Source organism: Schistocerca piceifrons, chromosome 1, assembly GCF_021461385.2.
Source record: "Schistocerca piceifrons isolate TAMUIC-IGC-003096 chromosome 1, iqSchPice1.1, whole genome shotgun sequence".
Taxonomy (NCBI): domain Eukaryota; kingdom Metazoa; phylum Arthropoda; class Insecta; order Orthoptera; family Acrididae; genus Schistocerca; species Schistocerca piceifrons.
This window is the reverse complement of record NC_060138.1, coordinates 888,650,085-888,667,369: the sequence shown is the minus strand read 5'-3', so window position 1 is coordinate 888,667,369 and position 17,285 is coordinate 888,650,085. Positions and strand designations below refer to the sequence as shown.

Below are 17,285 nucleotides of genomic sequence, written 5' to 3'. Positions count from 1 at the left end.
GTGGAACTAGAAACGAAATGTAATTACATTTTACTGGAGACGTAGTGAGTCTCAACATTATCTCCAGTAGGGGTAGAAGCTGAAGTAATGAATTAACATTTGTGGAAAGACCAGGACTTGGTGGATCTCCTGATTAGTAGGCAATTTGCTATCCACTAAACAACCGTTGCATTGTGGTTAACACTGTTACATACAATACTCTATCCCAGTGTCCTCTCTAACACCTCAGCCCATCTTGATCTACTCTTCTTTAGTCATCAGTATTGTCGATAAAATTGAGACTCAGTACGTGTCCAGGAAAATGTAATTACACCTGATCAACAGAGGTACGGGCAAGGTCTCGTCGTTATGTTCCAATCTGGCGTGCTATACGAATATCGGCGAGCCTTGGCAGCACTGATGGTTTAAGAAAGGGAAACCGAGATGGTCTGAGGTGTGTTAAGGGAGGCACTGGACTAGGGTATCCCATGCAGCTTTGTTAGCCAGCACACCAGAGTGGTATAGTGAACAGCTTATCTGATTTGTAAGTAGGAGACCACAGTTCACGTTCCGGCCTTTGCACAAATTTTAATTCATTACTTCAGCTTTTGTTCTTACCGAAGGAAAGGAAATCACTATTTGTGGTACATGGTACCCTTCGCTACACACTGCATGGTGGCTTGCCAAGTATGTGTGTGGCTGTAGATGTAGATGCTGTCGATGTAGCACTCGCTGCCTCACCTAGAGCTGCCTCTGACGCGCCTCCTGATGTGAGTCCAGGCTGCTGTGGGCCGGCGGGGTGTTGGCGAGCCTGGCGGGCACGGCGCTCTTCATGCGCGACCTGTGGCGGACTGCGAGCGAGACGCCCACGGCCACGTCGGTGGCCACCACGCACCACCCGCTGTCCTCCGTGCCCTTCCCCGCCGTCACCGTCTGCTCCATCAACAGGGTCCAGGCCGCCGCCGCCGCCCGCTTCTACTCCTCCTCGTGAGTACACTGTACCTACGAACTCGTCTGAAATGTCTCGTGTTTCTGTTATGTAACTGTCCCTCCCCTTGTCTCCACGACAAATTCCGCTCCAGCCGCGCGGGATTAGCCGAGCGGTCTAGGGCGCTACAGTCATGGACTGTGCGGCTGATCCCGGCGGAGGTTCGAATCCTCCCTCGGGAATGGGTGTGTGTGTTTGTCCTTAGGATAATTTAGATTAAGTAGTGTGTAAGCTTAGGGACTGATGGCCTCCGCAGTTAAGTCCCATAAGATTTCACACACATTTGAACATTTTTCACAAATTCCGCTCCAGTAGGTATACTCGCAGTCTAATGCGTGAAAGGATTCAAACAATATTCTGTATCTGTCCTACAGTGCTGCAGGTGGCGTGCGGGTGGTGGGGTCACACGTAGCGGCAAGGAGCGGAGTACCACGAGTCGCTCCAACCAATAGCGTCTGTAACGAGCGCTTCTCGGGGCACATTTAGCGCTGATTTTCACAACAGTTCTGTTGGGATGCGCTTTCATGGTGATTCAGTTGAATAGCATACTTCTCCTACGTACTATCTATTGTTGGATGTTCTCTGTTAGGTCATGATTTACATGTTTATCTTTATTGCAATCTTACGAAAACATCTTATCAGGTTACTGCTTTCAGGATACTATAGTACAGTTTCCGCTCAGAAGTTTTTGTTATTATAGTTTCACTTAATTTCCACGGAGTGTTCACAGGCTAAGTACCAATTTTTTTATGTGAATTTGTTACATAGTTTTATACTGCCTCATTTTAGCGATTTCAAGGCGGTTTCTCTTTACAGGCTTTGTCCGGTAACCAGTGACGATGGCTCCTATTTGTTATAATTATAGTAAATTCATTTTACTTCGTTTTATCTTTTAAATATATTTATCAATGTAAATTAGTATTACTTACGGCGATACTCCTCGCTGTTTACAACACGCTGACCCTGCTTCACATGACATACTTCATTTCTTTTGTCCACGTCTTCTTCGATTGAGGACTTGGTAGCCTACAGTGTTATTTTTTAGCCTTATTGCCGTTTCAGTTGTGTGATATGCTCTTTCTACACTACCGGCCATTAAAATTGCTACACTACGAATATGACGTGCTACAGACGCGAAATTTAACTGACAGGAAGAAGATGCTGTGATATGCAAATGATTAGCTTTTCAGAGGATTCACACAAGATTGGCGCCGGTGGCGACACCTACAATGTGCTGACATGAAGACAGTTTCCAATCGACTTCTCATACACAAAAGCAGTTGACAGGCGTTGCCTGGTGAAACGTTGTTGTGATGCCTCGTGTAAGGAAGAGAAATGCGTACCATCACGTTTCCGACTTTGATAAAGGTCGAATTGTAGCCTATCGCGATTGCGGTTTATCGTATCGCGACATTGCTACTCGCGTTGGTCGAGATCCGATGACTGTTAGCAGAATATGGAATCGGTGGGTTCAGGAGGGTAATACGGAACGCCGTGCTCGATCCCAACGGCCTCGTATCACTAGCAGTAGAGATGACCGGCATCTTATCCGCATGGCTGTAACGGATCGTGCAGCCACGTCTCCATCCCTGAGTCAACAGATGGGGACGTTTACAAGACAACAACCATCTGCACGGACAGTTCGACGACGTTTGCAGCAGCATGGTTTATCAGCTCGGAGACCATGGCTGCGGTTACCCTTGACGCTGCATCACAGACAGGAGCCCCTGCGATGGTGTACTCAAAGACGAAGCCAAAACGTCACTTTTCCGGATGAATCCAGGTTCTGTTTACAGCATCATGATGGTCGCCTCCGTGTTTGGCGACATCGCGATGAACGCACATTGGAAGCGTGTATTCGTCATCGCCATACTGGCGTATCACCGAGCGTGATGGTATGGGGCGCCATTGGTTACACGTCTCGGTCACCTCTTGTTCACATTGACGGCACTTTGAACTGTGGACGTTACATTTCAGATGTGTTACTACCCGTGGCTCTACCCTTAATTCGATCCCTGCGAAACCCTACAATTAAGCAGGAGAATGCACAACGGCATGTTGCAGGTCCCGTACGGACCTTTCTGGATACAGAAAATGTTCGACTGCTGCCCTGGCCAGCACATTCTCCAGATCTCTCACCAACTGAAAACGTCTGGTCGATGGTGGCCGAGCAACTGGCTCATCACAATACGCCAGTCACTACTCTTGATGAACTGTGGTATCGTGTTGAAGCTGCATGGGCAGCTGTACCTGTACACGCCATCTAAGCTCTGTTTGACTCAATGCCCAGGCGTATCAAAGCCGTTATTACGGCCAGAGGTGGTTGTTCTGGGTACTGATTTCTCAGGATCTATGCATCCAAACTGCGTGAAAATATAACGACATGTCAGTTCTAGTATAATATATCTGTCCAATGAATACCCGTTTATCATCTGCATTTCTTCGTGGTGTAGCAATTTTAATGGCCAGTAGTGTATATTTGATTCGCTACTCAAATGTTTCCTATATGTCTTTAATTCACATTTCATCTGTTGTTTGACCTTCTTATTGATACTAACTTGCTAACGAATGGATAAGGATGTCCTGGTTACGCTGTATCAGATTGCCACTATTACTTTTGGCTAGTGTATCGCATTGAATTCATGAGTTACTTCTTAACGGTGCATTCACCTACAGGTTACAAGATATCTATGCATATAATACTTGATATGCTTCACTTTTACTTATAGTTTGTTGACATTTGTACACTACATTACTTTGATTCTAGTCCTACGGTCTATAGCACTAATGCCTATTTGGTTCATTTAGTCATATTATGTAGTAGTTACAGCTTTCTTTACGACCTTTGCCAGTTATGAACCACCACAGTTATTTTTACCCTGTAGTTATTAATTTGTTACTTTTTTCTAAGATGTTTATCGTTTCTTACAATTTTACGTTAGATGTCTGGCGCTATTCCATAACAGATCCTTGTCACTTATACGTTCACATGTTTGCAGATAATGAATGTATGCATTAGATTGACACTACTGTTTTACAGTTATTCCTGTTAGGTGACTGATATCCATTTTTTATCCATGCATATCATGTTGTATGTTCAGATAACCTAAATATTTCATTTCATTACTGTTTATTTTTCTTATATACTTTAATAAGTATCAATTGCTTTGTTCATGTAATACTATGTGTCACATCCCAGTACGTGCTTATCTGCTGTCTTGTAACTTCATTGTACAGGGCTGAAGATGTTGTGATTGGAACATCGAAACTATTGCCTAATAAAACAATATAAAAATAATGGCTGTTCCTACGTCATTCTTATATTTCATCGACCAGCCGCTGTTCCACCCTCCTGCCCTCCTGAGCTCAATATGGAGCCACATTCACTGTGAGGCCGTCACGGCCGTCGCGTAGTCCCAGTTAGTGAGCGTCATTCTATTGAAGACGGTCGAGTTCCTGCTTTCGTTTACCTTTTAACGTAAAAAGAATGTTGCGTGTTTTGTAAAACTTCAGCGTCGCATTCAGCTTCAGCGTAATGTGTTTCTTGTACTGCTTGTTGTTTTGCAAGAAATATCATCATATTTTTGCAACAGCTGATTTAACTTTCCATTCGAATCGTCAACTCAAATTCGATTCGCTCCTTCATGAATTTCGAAGCCCAAAGCACTGAAAAGATCCAGTCCTAGTTAATTAGTTGCACCTTTTGAATCCATAACTATGAATGCAGCCTGTTTCGTAGGTTGTTTATAAGTAACATCTGCCCTTTGACTGGAATCTTCTGGTTGCCGTAAGCGAACAGCGAAATTTTAAAGTCTGTTAATTCTGGCGATCCTAATTTTCGGTACTCCTTTAGGTTAACGATTGAGCTTGACGATCTTATGACAATTTCAAATCTGATTTCCGCTTTCTTAACTCGAACAGTTACGGATAACGAGTTTTTACTGACAGAAAAGATAGCATTCACGCGAAGTTCTCCTTGTGAAAGTTTGTGAAGTTCGACATGTGCATTATGGACATTACCTGAATTCTTGTTGCTAAACGGTATTTTTGAGAGACCGATATTTTTTTTGCTTTTTTTTTACACACCTCAATTTTGTCCGGTGTTTTTACGGTAATTACAACATGCGCTCCGGTAGAAACAACTGTCTCTTTTGTAGTTTACGCCACAGCGTGAACAAGAGCGTAATTTAGCAGTCCTAAACATGTTTACTAACGGTTTCAAGCGTGTAACATGCTCGTCCTGTGTTTTACGGATTTGGTCACCCTCGTCTGTTGACTGTGCCGATCGTTGGCGCGTAGTGAACACGCAAGAGCCCTCGCACTGTAACGCTTCAACAGATTGGCACATTTGTTCGTATTCTCAAATCAATGATAGACAGTCTTGTACAGACAGGTCCTTTAGGCTAAGCAGATCCTTTAATTTATCGTCAGGTATATGGAGTGCATGATAAGTATGTCACCAAGCAGTGAATCTCACATGAGCTATTTTCACAAGGAAATTTACATTTCCTAGTCGAGCTCTGTATTTGAATAATACACTCTTTGATCTGAGTTCTTGAAATTTTCTTAAAAAAAGTCTATGTCTGACAACAGCAAAATGTACTTGTCACACGAAATAGTTCTCGAGAGCGTGCTTCACAGAATAAGGTAGAGTCATAGGTCCAAAGATAGGTGACATTTTCTGGAGAAGTTGGCATACAGCGCGGCCCGAGTAGGCTAGTAAGAATTATTGCCTTTCCATATCACATGATATCTGAGGCCTGAGAAAGAGTTGTATCAGACGCTCTATACAGGACGAAGAATAAATGCCGCACTTGGACGACGGCATGCGATTACTCACACAGATTCAAGACAAAAGTTCGTCTAGCAAAATTAGATCGGTTGCATTTTGAAAACACGTGTATGAAAACAAGGAGCTGGTAACACTATAACATCGTGCAGCGCATTGGAATGTACAGGGGAACGTGTAGCACCCAATATTAGCATACCAGCCGTCGTAGCTCGCTGAGTAGACTGCTGGAACATCAAACCCGCATCCAACATTTAGCTAGAGTTGGAATTCTCGTCAGGTTACTCTCTTATTTCTTAGACATCCCTTCCCTAGTTCTAGTCATTTATAAGTAGGATATCAGCTTGTCACACGAAAATAGCCCATCACTCGACAGTGGGATCCGTTAAACTGCATCCATTTGTCTACAAACCATGCAGTACATAAAAATAACTCGTCCTGTAGTCCATGCAAGGGCGGTTCTCCGCTGGAATACACAAACGAGGAATACGATATGCTTTTGGTGCTGGGTGCATCCCATAACCAAGCTGTTGCTGCAGCTCGTGCGTAAGCTGTACGGTACTCTCAAAGGCGCCACTCCGATAAGTACGTTTTTCGTCGCCTGGAGCAAGGCCTCCGGGAAAACGGTAATCTTCGTCGACAAATAACAGACAGCGGCTCTCCAAGGAATAGACGTACTCCGCAGAAGGGGACGCGACTTTTGAAACCGTTCACTAGTCACCTCGGCAAAGTACCCGTGATATTGCAAGACTGTTTCAGATGTCTCGAAGATTGGGTGTTGAAGTGTTGTGCGACCAATAATCACATCCATATCATTACGTGTTAACGCAATACCAGCTGCCGGAAGATCGCATTCGACGAGTACAGTTTTGTGACTCGCATTTGCACCAATTGGGAAATAACTAACATTTTATAAACAACATGATATGGACTGACGAATCTTGCTTCACTGGTGCTGGTATTTTCAACCTCCACATGAGCCGTTTTTGGTCAGAACACAACCAACGTGTCACCAGTGAACTTGGTTTTCAGGCAAGCTTTAGCATGAAACTGTGGGCTGGAATCATGGGAGGAGTGCTTCCGAGCCCTTACATATTGCTCGACAAGTTGAAGGCGCCCCTGTGTCATATGATTCTTTGTAGTACTTTGCCAGACACATTAGAAAACTTTCTACCTGGTGTTCGGTGACAGCAATGTTTTCAGCATGATGGTCCACTGCCACACATTTGGAATGAATGTTGCGGATAATTGGAATAGTCGTGGAGAGCCAATGATTGGGCCCCAGGTTTCCTGGACCTTAATGTACTACATATTTATCTGCGGCCACATTTAAAGAAACAAGTTTATAGTACTCCAGCCATGGACGTACACGACCTAATAGCTCGAGTGCATGCCGCTTCGGCAATGGTGGATGCAGGTGTGTTGCGTAGGGTCCAGAAACGTATAGTACAGCGAATGGTGGCGAAGTGTTTGCCAATGCAAGGTGGCATCTCATCTACAAAGTGAAAGTGCTCGTACGTATACGTACCGGCTCTGCAAAGGTAAGCCCGGAGGTCAAACGTACAGAATAGAATTACTGTGCGTAGCATAATGTGTAACATAGTGTAGACTACCTGTAGTGATTTTTGTACCTCACTGAATACATACGATGTTACCATAGCCACTGTTATTTTCTATTGGCTTTATTTGTAAAGGAAGGCAGAAACTGGAGTACTTCCGACACGTAACTGATGATGCTGGGTGAAAGAGCTGCTCTGAGATGAAGAGGTTGGCACAGGAAAGGAATTCGTGGCGGTCCACATCAAAAGTGTCAGGAAAATGATGGGTCGAAAAAAAAAAGAAAGAAAAAGTAAAAGGAAAGAAAAGAAAGAAGAAACTATATAAATTTGCCAAGAATGTGCCTGATACACACAGGCACACACATACGCAGTTCATATTTACACAAATTGTATTATGTCAGTTCTGTAGCTTGTGTTAAAAAATAAAAATTCAAGAGACATGTGTTCAAACTGGTATAACAGAGAAAACCACGTTCATTAGCCACTGCATTAGTTAAGTGTGGGGCAGGAATTATGGAACGCACTGTAACCTCCAGCCTAAAACCTTAGAAAGGAAAGAGACAAAAGACAAGTTTTTATATTTCTACGACTCTGTTATCGTTATCATCTTCTTTCGGAGTCACCTGTACGAGATTCGCCAAGGTCGGATATTTGGTTCAACTGACCGTAGCCTATCGTCTCTCACCGCCGAACGCTTTTCGCACAGTTACGTGTTTCTCTTCTGGCACAGCCAGATAAAAGACTGCAGTTCTGTACTAGGTACTCTGTACTCATTGGAAAGGCGAACCCTCCAGAAACGATTCATGAAATAGAGTAAGCAGCAAACAAAATCTCTTGCGTCTAACTGGCAACGTAAAATGTAATAAAATCACGATACTTGTCTATAAAATAAGTACGAGTTACGTGTAGAGAACATTCTTCTTTTTTTAAAAAAAAAATCAGTTCTATAATTATTCCAGATCTCTTAAGGCCCCAAGAACATGGCTTGGTACAGACTTGATATAAAACATCTAAAACACAACTCTTTTCATGAATTCAGAAACTCTTCGTTCCTCACAGACAATTATAATTTGGCGTAACACAGGTACTGCAACATCATATTTATCTGCCGACACTGGGCAAGCGACTTTCAAGTACAAGTCTCCCCTGTACGGGAATATACGAGGGTGAGTCAAATGAAAACCTTAAATTTGTAATAACAAATCGAAATTTCACGCCGTTATCCTGTAAGTTGGTAAGCGTGCTACAGCGTGCAAAATGGCCTGTAGGGGGCAGCACAGTGCAGATGCACACATACCGTCGCAGTATCGGTATAAAAATGGCCGCCTCACTTGCGACTTGCACCAGGGAAGAACAGCGTTATGTTATTCGGTTTTTGCATAGTGAAGGTGTGAAACCTATTGAAATTCATCGACGAATGAAGATTCAGTACGGTGATGCATGTTTGTCACAGCAGCAAGTATATGAATGGAGTAGGAAGTTCGCAAATAGTGTGACTTCAGTGGAAGATGCTCCCGGTCCAGGTCAGGCACAACGAGTTGTGACTCCACAGAACATTGTAGCAGTTGAAGCCATAGTGAAGGAAAACCGCCGAGTGACACTGAATGACATTGCAGCATGTTTACAGATTAGTCATAGGTCAGCACAGCACATCGTGCATGATGTGCTCCAGTTTCACAAAGTGTCTGCTAGATGGGTGGCACGGTAGCTTACTCCTGAAATGAGAGAACGACGTGTTGATGCTTGTGAAGAATTTCTTCGGCGCTTTGAACGAGAAGGTGAGGGCTTCCTTGCAAGAATCGTTACTGGGGACGAAACCTTGGTTCACTTCCATCAACCGGAAACGAAGAGAGCGAGCAAGGAATGGCGCCATTCCCCATCATCAAAACCAAAGAATTTTAGAACAGAACCATCAGCAGGGAAGGTTATGTTGACTCTCTTTTGGAACGAAAAAGGCGTCGTTTTGGAGCATTACATGCCTGGAGGGACCACTGTCACCAGTGCACCATACACAGATCTCCTAAAAAAAACATCTGCTGCCTGCAATAAAATCAAAGCGACGTGGATTGCTGTCAGCAGGTGTCCTTTTGCAACATGACAATGCAAGGCCCCACACTGCCCGTACAGCAGTTGCAACAATCACAGACCTGCACTTTGAGTGTCTTCCTCATCCGCCATACTCACCAGACCTTACCCCAAGTGATTACCATATGTTTGGACCTCTCAAAGACGCAAGGGGAGGAAAGAAGTTTCGTTCTGATGAAGAGGTACGCCACGCGGTGCGTGAGTGGTTGCATGGACTAGCAAAAGATTTTTTTTCTAAAGGAATTTATGCACTTTGTAAGCGCAGGAGGACTTGCGTTGAGCGTGGAGGAGATTATGTTGAAAAGTGATACAGCTTTGTACCACTTCTGCGCAATAAATAATATTTAAAAAATATTTAAAGTTTTCATTTGACTCACCCTCGTACATAATGAATGTATGAGTACAGGTTGCAGACACAAGGCTGACATCGTATGTATGTCTGGCTCTGGCCATGAGTCGTGCCCGGATATCCTAATTGTAAGACGACTGCCGCAATAAGCGGAATTACTGATGATGATAGTCCATATTCGCATCTGCGAATATATTTCACGTATTTCGTTCGTAACGGCTATAGCCGCTGCTGTCTCCCCTTTTTGCCCATGAACGCATGTTCAAAGGAGTATTGCCTCGTAATTTGGAATAACAAAGGCACTGCAATATCGTATTTATCAGTTGACACCGGGCACGCGACTTTCAAGTGAAATGTCTCCCCTGTACGGGAATATACATGATGGATGTACGAGTACGGGTTGTAGACACATGCCTGACGACATATGTAAGTTTGGTCTGGCCGTGAGTCGTACTCGGATAGCGTAATGGTAAGGCGGCTGCTCGCAATAAGCGGGAAATCCGGAATTGAGTCCCGGTTTGGCACAAATTTTCAGTGTCATCATTCCATTATACAGTTCATGTACATCTGATAGTCGTCGTATGACGGGCCACAGTCATGTTGGTATCCCGCAGCTGTCCGGAGCCTCTTCAGACACGTCTTCGGCCTGTAACCTCACTGGCTGGAGTAGAATTGCCTTCGGAGGTGAGTCCTTCTTCGAACAGAGTTACGTTACGATGACCAGCGAAGTTATGTCTGGAGGTTCCCTGGACAGTGGTAGCATACCAACCTGACTGTCGCCCACCATACAGTCCGACAACCAGGTGTGATGGTACGGGATCCAATTCATTTCATAGCAGGAACACTTCGGTTGTCATTCGCAGCACACTGGCAGCACAGCAGTACGTCGACGATACTCTGTGCCCTGTTCTGTTGCCCTTCGTGGCAAGCCACCCTGGGCTTACATTTCAGCAAGATAATGCCTGCCCGCACACTGTGAGAGTTTATATTACTTGTCTTCGTGCTTGCCAAAACTTACTTTATACAGCAAGACATCTACTCGAGTGAGATAGTTTGGAGCCCTCTAAACAGTAGGGATATTGACGATCCAACGCGCCAGTTGGACTCAATTTGACATAATGTTCCGCGGGTGGACGTCCAACAACTCTATCATTCAATGCCAAGCCAAATAATTTCTCGTTTAAGGGGCCAACGTATTGTTTTCTTGCTCAATTTGTGAAGCTCTTTCAACTGAATAAATCATCCAATTTTAGTAAAATTATAATAATTTGTTTGTCATTATCCGTGCATCATATCTACCGATTTCCGTCCCATTATCACAATTCCTTCGAGTGTGTCGTTGTTTCGTTTTTTTTTTTCATTTCTGTGAACTGTATATGCCTGTGGTCCAATATAATGACCCCGTTTCACTGCCATCACCTTGTAGAGATTCAGCTGTGTAGCGACCCGCGCTGTTTTCAGTGTTCTCTGAATTGTTCCACGCTTTGCCTGGTAGCTTCCTAAATTATTATTATATCTCTGTCGTAATTATACGAGATATTACTTTCAAAATAAATAAAATGTTGAATTGTTTTAAAAGTCTCTCGTTCAAAATAATCTTTGCTGTTATAGGTGGGCCGGCCGGTGTGGCCGAGCGGTTCTAGGTGCTTCAGTCTGGAACCGTGCGACCACTATGGTCGCAGTTTCGAATCCTGCCTCGGGCATGGAAGTGTGTGATGTCCTTAGGTTAAGTAGGTTTAAGTAGTTCTAAGTTCTAGGGGACTAATGACCTCAGACGTTAAGTCCCTGAGTGCTCTGAGTCATTTGAATCATTTTGTTATTGGTGCTTACTCCGGAATGCCACGGTTACAGATTTTGGGGCAGAAATTTTAGCGAGGCTAATTAATCTTCCCGATCGGCAAACAAGAAGATGCTTAACACCGTTCCTGCTAATTTCATCCAATGATCAATCTTGTCCGTCGATCGGAAGTACTCGTTAGTCTCGTTAACATTATTACATTCTACGGTTACTGTTCTTTCCACTCTAGGCGTTTGAGATGATTCACCCAGGCCTGCAGATTTATGATTGCTTGTACAGGTACAGGCTGTTGTGGTTTCATTAACTATAGCCCCCTCAGTGCCAACACAGGTCTTCGAATACCCTACCTGATGTCTTCAATCTGTTCCATCGGCTAAACTCGATTTCGCTGGAATGAGCGATGAATTTGTCTTTCCCAGTGGCTTTTCTGACGGAGAATTGTCCAGAGGTGTTGAAACTCACTCTACAGGCTATCAGGATCTGTGACTACGCGTTCTCGGTGCATCAGAGATCACAGTACACCATAACGTTGTACAGGTTGGTGACAACAAGTAAATATAAATTCCTGTCAGTAGGTTTGCAGTACCAGATTGTCCCAGCGTTCCTTCAGCTTTACTTTGTATCGTGATTCTCTCCCTTCATGATAACCTGAACATTCACATGAAGCAATTTTAGATGCAGACGAAACATGGTCGTATTTTTTGGTTCCAGGAGGCCATACCACAAACGTTCAGACACCGCTGAAAGTCAAGTTTTAACGATGGTGATGGTAGTAATTTTTTTCTTCAAAATCCTCCACAAAATCATTGGCCAACACAGGGAAGAGGGCTTCCAATTACCATGTTCTAAGTATATACAAGGGCGATGTACTTGAGGACAATATTATGGAAATGGAAGAGGACGTAGATGAAGTAGAAATGGGAGATAAGATACTGCGTGAAGAGTTTGACAGAGCACTGAAAGACCTGAGTCGAAACAAGGCCCCGGGAGTAGACAACATTCCATAAGAACTACTGATGGCCTTGGGAGAGCCAGTCATGACAAAACTCTACCATCTGCTGAGCAAGATGTATGAGACAGGCGAAATACCCTCAGACTTCAAGAAGAATATAATAATTCCAATCCCAAAGAAAGCAGGTGTTGACAGATGTGAAAATTACCGAACTATCAGTTTAATAAGTCACAGCTGCAAAAAACTAACGCGCATTCTTTACAGACGAATGGAAAAACTGGTAGAAACGGACCTCGGGGAAGATCAGTTTGGATTCCGTAGAAATGTTGGAACACATGAGGCAATACTAACCTTACGACTTATCTTAGAAGAAAGATTAAGAAAAGGCAAACCTACGTTTCTAGCATTTGTAGACTTAGAGAAAGCTTTTGACAATGTTAACTGGAATACTCTCTTTCAAATTCTGAAGGTGACAGGTATAAAATACAGGGAGTGAAAGGCTATTTACAATTTGTACAGAAATCAGATGGCAGTTAAAAGAGTCGAGGGGCATGAAAGGGAAGCAGTGGTTGGGAAAGGAGTGAGACAGGGTTGTAGCCTCTCCCCGATGTTATTCAATCTGTATATTGAGCAAGCAGTAACGGGAACAAAAGAAAAATTCGGAGTAGGTATTGAAATTCATGGAGAAGAAGTAAAAACTTTGAGGTTCGCCGATGACATTGTAATTCTGTCAGAGACAGCAAAGGACTTGGAAGAGCAGTTGAACGGAATGGACAGTGTCTTGAAAGGAGGATATAAGATGAACATCAACAAAAGCAAACCGAGGATAATGGAATGTAGTCAAATTAAATCGGGTGATGCTAAGAGAATTAGATTAGGAAATGAGACACTTAAAGTAGTAAAGGAGTTTTGCAATTTAGGGAGTAAAATAACTGATGGTGGTCGAAGTAGAGAGGATATAAAATGTAGACTGGCAATGGCAAGGAAATCGTTTCTGAAGAAGAGAAATTTGTTAACATCGAATATAGATTTAAGTGTCAGGAAGTCGTTTCTGAAAGTATTTGAATGGAGTGTAGCCATGTATGGAAGTGAAACATGGACGATAACTAGTTTGGACAAGAAGAGAATAGAAGCTTTCGAAATGTGGTGCTACAGAAGAATGCTGAAGATAAGGCGGGTAGATTACGTAACTAATGAGGAGGTATTGAATAGGATTGGGGAGAAGAGAAGTTTGTGGCACAGCTTGACTAGAAGAAGGGATCGGTTGGAAGGACATGTTTTGAGGCATCAAGGGATCACAAATTTAGCATTGGAGGGCAGCGTGGAGGGTAAAAATCGTAGAGGGAGACCAAGAGATGAATACACTAAGCAGATTCAGAAGGATGTAGGTTGCAGTAGGTACTGGGAGATGAAGAAGCTTGCACAGGATAGAGTAGCATGGAGAGCTGCATCAAACCAGTCTCAGGACTGAAGACCACAACAACAACAACAAGTACACTCCTGGAAATGGAAAAAAGAACACATTGACACCGGTGTGTCAGACCCACCATACTTGCTCCGGACACTGCGAGAGGGCTGTACAACCAATGATCACACGCACGGCACAGCGGACACACCAGGAACTGCGGTGTTGGCCGTCGAATGGCGCTAGCTGCGCAGCATTTGTGCACCGCCGCCGTCAGGACACTGTTGCTCCTGGGGTATCGGCGAGGACCATTCGCAACCGTCTCCATGAAGCTGGGCTACGGTCCCGCACACCGTTAGGCCGTCTTCCGCTCACGCCCCAACATCGTGCAGCCCGCCTCCAGTGGTGTCGCGACAGGCGTGAATGGAGGGACGAATGGAGACGTGTCGTCTTCAGCGATGAGAGTCGCTTCTGCCTTGGTGCCAATGATGGTCGTATGCGTGTTTGGCGCCGTGCAGGTGAGCGCCACAATCAGCACTGCATACGACCGAGGCACACAGGGCCAACACCCGGCATCATGGTGTGGGGAGCGATCTCCTATACTGGCCGTACACCACTGGTGATCGTCGAGGGGACACTGAATAGTGCACGGTACATCCAAACCGTCATCGAACCCATCGTTCTACCATTCCTAGACCGGCAAGTGAACTTGCTGTTCCAACAGGACTATGCACGTCCGCATGTATCCCGTGCCACCCAACGTGCTCTAGAATGTGTAGGTCAACTACTCTGGCCAGCAAGATCTCCGGATCTGTCCCCCATTGAGCATGTTTGGGACTGGATGAAGCGTCGTCTCACGCGGTCTGCACGTCCAGCACGAACGCTGGTCCAACTGAGGCGCCAGGTGGAAATGGCATGGCAAGCCGTTCCACAGGACTACATCCAGCATCTCTACGATCGTCTCCATGGGAGAATAGCAGCCTGCATTGCTGCGAAAGGTGGATATACACTGTACTAGTGCCGACATTGTGCATGCTCTGTTGCCTGTGTCTATGTGCCTGTGGTTCTGTCAGTGTGATCATGTGATGTATCTGACCCCAGGAATGTGTCAATAAAGTTTCCCCTTCCTGGGACAATGAATTCACGGTGTTCTTATTTCAATTTCCAGGAGTGTATTTGTTACTGAATAAAAAGTATGATGAAGTTGGAACATGTTTCAAAAGTACTGTAATGTCTTCCTAAAACTTGCTGCCTCTGAATGTAAGAGGATCCTGTAAAAGAAATTTTATAAATAACGATAAAACATCAAAACTATGAGATCTGATGGCTCAGGCGAGCGTTTTCAGGTTCAAATGGTCCAAATGGCTCTACTTACTATGGGACTTAACATCTGAGGTCATCAGTCCCCTAGACTTAGAACTACTTAAACCTAACTGACCTAAGGACATCACAGACATCCATGTCCGAGGCAGGATTCGAACCTGAGGCCGTAGCAGCAGCGTGGTTCCGGACGGAAGCGCCTAGAACCGCTTGGCCACAGCTGCCGGTGCGTTTTCAGGTGACCTCTAAATTACTCATAGTTACAAATATGGTGGTCAAATTTGCGTACGAGTGGTCGCAGAAATATATAAGATATTTAGCTACAACATAGGTGAGAGCTTATACGCCACGTATAATGGGGTGAAGGGGACACTCAAAGTTGTGGATTTTTGTTAGGCCACAATGTTATAGAGAACGAGTAACCAGCTGGCGCAAATTCTTAATGGTTCTAGGTGGAAAAGAACTCTTGTTGAAGATGCCCAGGATTTTCTTCTAACCTTTCTTGTCGAGTATCTGTTTAAATGGAAGTATAGAGTTACGCGAATTAAAGGTAAGTTTAAATGTAATTGGTACTTAAAAGAAAGATTCTTTCGTTCTCCTTATAGGTGGGTAATATGCCAATATCTTGTTTTCTCTAAAACTCTCAGACAGTAGTCCTTTCTGGTGGCACTGTATTGAAACTGATGGAAACAGAGAAATGTAATGCGGCAAGCGTTCGGGCTAATTTATTGCTTGGCATCACTTGGGGGCTTCGATATCTGCTGTTTTACTTTACTGACAACGTTTCTGATGGAAGCTGTCATGGGTCTAAGTGCGAAGCTTAGCCCCGGGGTATAAAATGAAGAAATGAGGAGAGATCATGTAACCGCTTGGTACCAGGTCTAGCATCTGCAAAGCTTCAAAATGAAGACTGTGTATTTTTAAGGGAGTAACTAACATTTTGTGCGTTATTTTTCTACTTTTCACATCTTTCTTTTCATACTTTGGCTGCAGCTCGTCAAATATGGGAAAGGTCTCCTACAGACACATCATTAGACCTATCTATTGTCTCTCTGTGAAAAAATGTTACCCTCAGTATGTATCAAGCTATCTTGACTGATTCTTCAAAGTTTCTACCAGTGACATTCTCTTTCTTGTACAGGGGCTTAGAGTCAGCGGGCCTCAGCAGAGAGGCGTACAATCAGTTCCTCTTCAATATGGTAGACATGGCACTGCCAGAGGAATCCACATCCGTGTCTGAGGACGCCATAGCGGTGCAGACCTTCCTTTTGGCCAAAAACTACACGCTTGGGAGCGTAATGAAGCAGGTTAGTTTATCAACGTATTCACGAGGAGCTATATTTCCAACGTGTGAATAACGCCAGTTACAGTGCGAATGTACGGTCCTTAGGTGGCTTACAACTGCACTGCTTTGCATAAATTGAGGTATACAAAAATTATCTCTTATAAAAGTAAAAACTGGATTCTGGAGCATCTTGCATCCTTAAAATTGAGTCTAAATCATTGATGTGAAAAGTGTTGATGGAATGAGCAATTGATAATTGCGAATAAGACATTACCAAACTAATTTCTTATAATTCGCCATAGTATTTCGTGTAGTCAGTAGTATATATTGCTATGTGAGTAAAAGAGTCACGCAGGTCTTCACCATTCCTCAATGCCTTCACCTCCCACTTCTCCATCCCCACCCTCCTTCCATTGTATATGTGCTCAATTTTGGAGCATCCTGCTTTCTTAAAATGCAGGTTTTTTTCACTTTATTTAAGCACTTTTTTATCCTTGATCCCACATAACAAACAATTTTGAAGCACTGCTGCTCCACCATAAACGTTCCCAGAATGGTGTTTTGTTTCCTATTATTTTTATGATAATTTCATTGCTAACAGCTTCTGTGTGAGTACTGTGTGGAGCTACATACACCAGCAAAAGCAAACGGCGTGAGAGCTACAGGTTATCTGCCCCTGCATCTGCAGCCAGCTGGTCAGGGAAGAGACAAACCGCAGTGGCCGCACTAGCTGGATGGGGAAAAACGCTACATGCCAAGGTCACTCCTGGGCTGCG

General features: G+C 44.0%; 1 protein-coding gene across 1 annotated transcript in view; it reads left to right on the top strand.

Moving 5' to 3' along the window:
* Window positions 1–17,285, top strand: part of LOC124776401 (pickpocket protein 28-like) — a 117,342-nt gene that overhangs the window by 25,875 nt on the left and 74,182 nt on the right. Inside the window, exons 2-5 of the mRNA XM_047251382.1 lie at window positions 760–934; window positions 1,081–1,089; window positions 8,046–8,128; window positions 16,366–16,535. Of these exons, the coding sequence (XP_047107338.1) occupies window positions 760–934; window positions 1,081–1,089; window positions 8,046–8,128; window positions 16,366–16,535 (437 nt within the window). The remainder of the gene's footprint in view (window positions 1–759; window positions 935–1,080; window positions 1,090–8,045; window positions 8,129–16,365; window positions 16,536–17,285) is intronic.